At 36.7% G+C, this 3,806-nt stretch overlaps 1 protein-coding gene across 1 annotated transcript in view; it reads left to right on the forward strand.

Annotated features, from left to right (window-relative positions):
• tmem160 (transmembrane protein 160) overlaps positions 1–3,431 on the forward strand; it is an 11,322-nt gene extending 7,891 nt beyond the window's left edge. Inside the window, exons 3-4 of the mRNA XM_010784365.1 lie at positions 1,228–1,320; positions 2,161–3,431. Of these exons, the coding sequence (XP_010782667.1) occupies positions 1,228–1,320; positions 2,161–2,495 (428 nt within the window). The 3' untranslated portion in view covers positions 2,496–3,431. The remainder of the gene's footprint in view (positions 1–1,227; positions 1,321–2,160) is intronic.
• Positions 3,432–3,806: the final 375 nt, after the last annotated feature.

Here is a 3,806-nt window from a genome sequence, read left to right on the forward strand (position 1 = left end):
AGTGGCCTTTTATTGTGGCCAGCCTAAGGCACACCTGTGCAATAATCATGCTGTCTAATCAGCATCTTGATATGCCACACCTGTGAGGTGGGATGGATTATCTCAGCAAAGGAGAAGTGCTCACTATCACAGATTTTTTCAGATTTGTGAACAATATTTGAGAGAAATGGTTATTTTGTGTTTATGGAAAATGTTTTAGATCTTTGAGTTCATCTCATGAAAAATGGGAGCAAAAACAAAAGTGTTGCATTTATATTTTTGTTCAGTGTATATCCACATATTTCTCTCCATTCTTCCTTCTGCCAACGGTGTTGCAGTTTCTCGTCTCTCCCGTTGTTGTGTTTAGTGCGTACGCATGGGTTAGAGTTTGCGTGGAGGACCGCACGTTTTCCCGTCAAGTTAGTATTTTATAAATCGCAAACATTGCGTAGAAACTGGCGTACGCCTTTTTTTTAGCGTATATCCCTTTATAAATGAGGCCACTGAAGAGGCAGCAGGGAGGTAAGAGTTTAGTCAGAAATTCCTAAAATTGAGATTTTAACTTATTGAACAAAGTCTGTTTTGTGTAATTGTGTATGTGTGGAGGTTTTGTTTCAATAAGTATGATATGTCCCGTAGCTCCAGCACCTCAGATAAGTCTGATACTGGATAGCTGTGTTTTTTCTGTATTTATAACCCTGAGATTTAAATATATGGGAACTTTGTATGATATTGACATTGTGTCTTTATTGGTTAGGTATTTATTTAAAATGTACTGCAAGTTTTGTTCTTAAAAAGGTACACTTACATTTAGTTTTGACTTGATACCTAATCAACTTGTCAGCTCGATTTGTATTAGTATGTTGATATTGTTGACATAACCCAACTACGCCCTGAGCAGAGATCTAAATCATCAAAAGCGAAAACACCTGTGAATGTGTGCAGGGCTTTTAAACGACTGACTGCTTTTCATTCAATCAAATCTCATAGTTTCAAAATAAATAAAACATATCTATATCCTTTTCTCTTAATGTAGCTCAATCTAGCAATGTTCCAGTTGTATTTCATTGCCATATTGTACATTTCAGTGCATTTTGAAACTATCGCATACACCAGCACTGTACTTAAGGTTTTAGGCATTTGTTATTGCACTCATTTTATGCTTGCATGCATGTAAACAGTGTGACAGATTTCTGGTCAGGCTGAAATGTGTCAGCTGTTATTTTCTGGCTTTCTCTGTTTTTGCAGGATTCCTCTCGTGGTTCAGGAACGGTCTGCTGTCGACTGGGATCGGAGTCATCGCATTTGTCCAGAGCGATGTGGGGCGAGAAGCAGGATATGGTACATTTGAATGCGAATCAGAACACTTGTAGCCAAGGCTCTATGTTAGTGCAATAACAAACATCAACTTGTGATTCAATTTATTTGAAACATTTATTTAATCCCCTCAGTTCCATAAATGTATACCTTAAATAAATAGTTTTAAATATATTAGATAGAAGACAGGTTAGTAAACAGTGGCTCTAGGGCTAAATTCTTCTCAACTAATGGATTCAAGAAATCTAAAAAGGCTTGAAAATCAATGAATGTCCATGAAATAATTAAATAAACTATAGCATCTTTAACCATGTTCCTTAGCTCTTTTTGTCCTAGATAAATACATTTCTAAGTGAACCTTGCATTGGAATTACATTTTTCATTTAGCAAATAAATACTTTTTTGCCAGGATCTCTTTGATAGGTTAAAGTCATCATGAGTAAATATAATGAGCTGAGATCCTTCATAATAACTAACCAATAACATGGTTACCAGAAAGGCCAGTTTTATGTTTTACATTTTTTATTAAACAAAACATTTATTAAACCATAAAAAAATCAGAGTTTGATACAAAATATTGTCGGAAAAAACATGAAAACTACATTTGCCATCTATGGTAGTAAATAAAATGTTGAGGTTAACATTAATCATGTTAGTATAAATGTATGACTGCTCTTGAAGAAGCACACCAGTTGAGATGAGGGCTAATTGTGTTTTTATTCAAATCACTTTGTCGACCGGATATTATTTTATCTTGTTAACTTGAAGAACATGTATAGATCTAGCCTGTCTCCATATCACATTTATATAGAGTGAGAAAATGAATGTTTACAATAATACCATTTCAATCTGTTTCCCCCTCAGCCTTCTTCATCCTGGGGGGGGTGTGTGTGTCGTTTGGCGGGGCCTCGTACCTTGGCAGCCTGTTGGCCCTGCGGAGGATGATGCTGCTGTCTGTGCCAGCGCTGCTGCTCCAGAGCGCTGCTGTGGTCAGTGTCGCCCTCTTCTGGCTCTGTGCGGTATCGCTCTACATCGGCCGTCTGGAGGTGGAGATCATCCACGAGGACGGAGAGGACGAAGAGGATGACGACGAGTGCCGGGAGTGCCGCGAAAGGCGAGAACACCGTGGTTACCGTGGCTCCCACGACGGCAGACATCACAACAGTGAGGACAATGACAGCAAGGGGCCGAACAAGTAGACATTCGGAACGAGCGGGAGTGTGTGTTGCTATGATTCAGGGCTTCCCCTTATTTGTATGTGTGTGTGCATGCGACAGCTTACATGTCCATATGTTGGCTGTGTGAGTCAATCAATACAGACTTTTGTGTATTTTTATTTAGATGGAAAGAATATTGTTTGGATGAAGAAATCCTTTAAGACCTTTAAGAAAACTGGACATAAAATGCTGAAATCTTGGTTGTTTGACCACTTTGACTTCTGGTGAATAAAAATCAGCCTTTTGTACAATTTCTTATAATCAGATATATTCAAAGCTGCTTCTTTTTCATCATCAATCCAGAGACTCAATGAGAACATTATATATAAGTTAAGTTTTCACTCACTGTATGCAATATTATTTTAGCCATTTCTTTGGCTTCTTGTCTCATCTTGTTCAACCTTATTAACTCTGAATACTTGAAGTTTTCATAAAAGAACTGAAGGTGGTTTTGATATGCCATGTTATCTAGAAAGAACGGGTCATACTGCATAGTTCAGGTCTGTCTTTCTTTTTTCTAAACCAATGAGGGCTTACAATATTATTTTACAGAGGTTTAAAGGTGAATTATGTTTATCAGTTGTGTTTTGATAGAGCAAAAGCACTTTTGTCACGTTTGTTTGTCGCTATATAGAAACTTAAGACTTTTAGTGAAAAGGTATTTTTGCCATAACCTTTTCCTGTAGTTGTACTATTGGTATATACATGTACTGTACCTAAATGGAAACAAACCATTATACCTTTTGAGTTGATTTTCACCATCTGGTGATGACTATAATTGCTGTTATGGATGTGAAGTATGGCTAGATATTGAATGGTGTGCAACAATTGGGTTCATTTTGTTTACTTTTTCTTTCTGTATGCACTAATTATAGTGCACCCTACTGTACATACAGTAATAAAGCAAGAAGAAATGAGTGTGTTCTGTGTGTTTTTTTTTTACTTTCACGCTACACCTGTGGGTTCTCCCCTATAGGTTGATGATGATCCCTTAAGTTACCAGATAAATCCGAGGGGTTATGAAATGATTAGCGGAATGTTAAAGACAAATAAATAATTTGTTATTTGTTCCCTGAAATAATATATATATATATTTAGTTTAAGTCTCTAATATTAGCATACTGGATGAGAGAACCTTTTCCAGCAAGTATGCATGTTTAAAGTGCAATAGAGCCAAAAAGTTAGTAGCCGTTCAAAAAGCATTTTCCTTTTTTTAGTATTTGATTAATTCCAAATTAATCAGGGAATTTGCACAACTAAGGTGCACCCTGAATAATGACCTGATCTTAATTA

The sequence above is a fragment of the Notothenia coriiceps genome, unplaced genomic scaffold (assembly GCF_000735185.1).
Source record: "Notothenia coriiceps isolate Sejong01 unplaced genomic scaffold, NC01 NC01_scaffold00026393, whole genome shotgun sequence".
NCBI classification, from domain to species: Eukaryota; Metazoa; Chordata; class Actinopteri; order Perciformes; family Nototheniidae; genus Notothenia; species Notothenia coriiceps.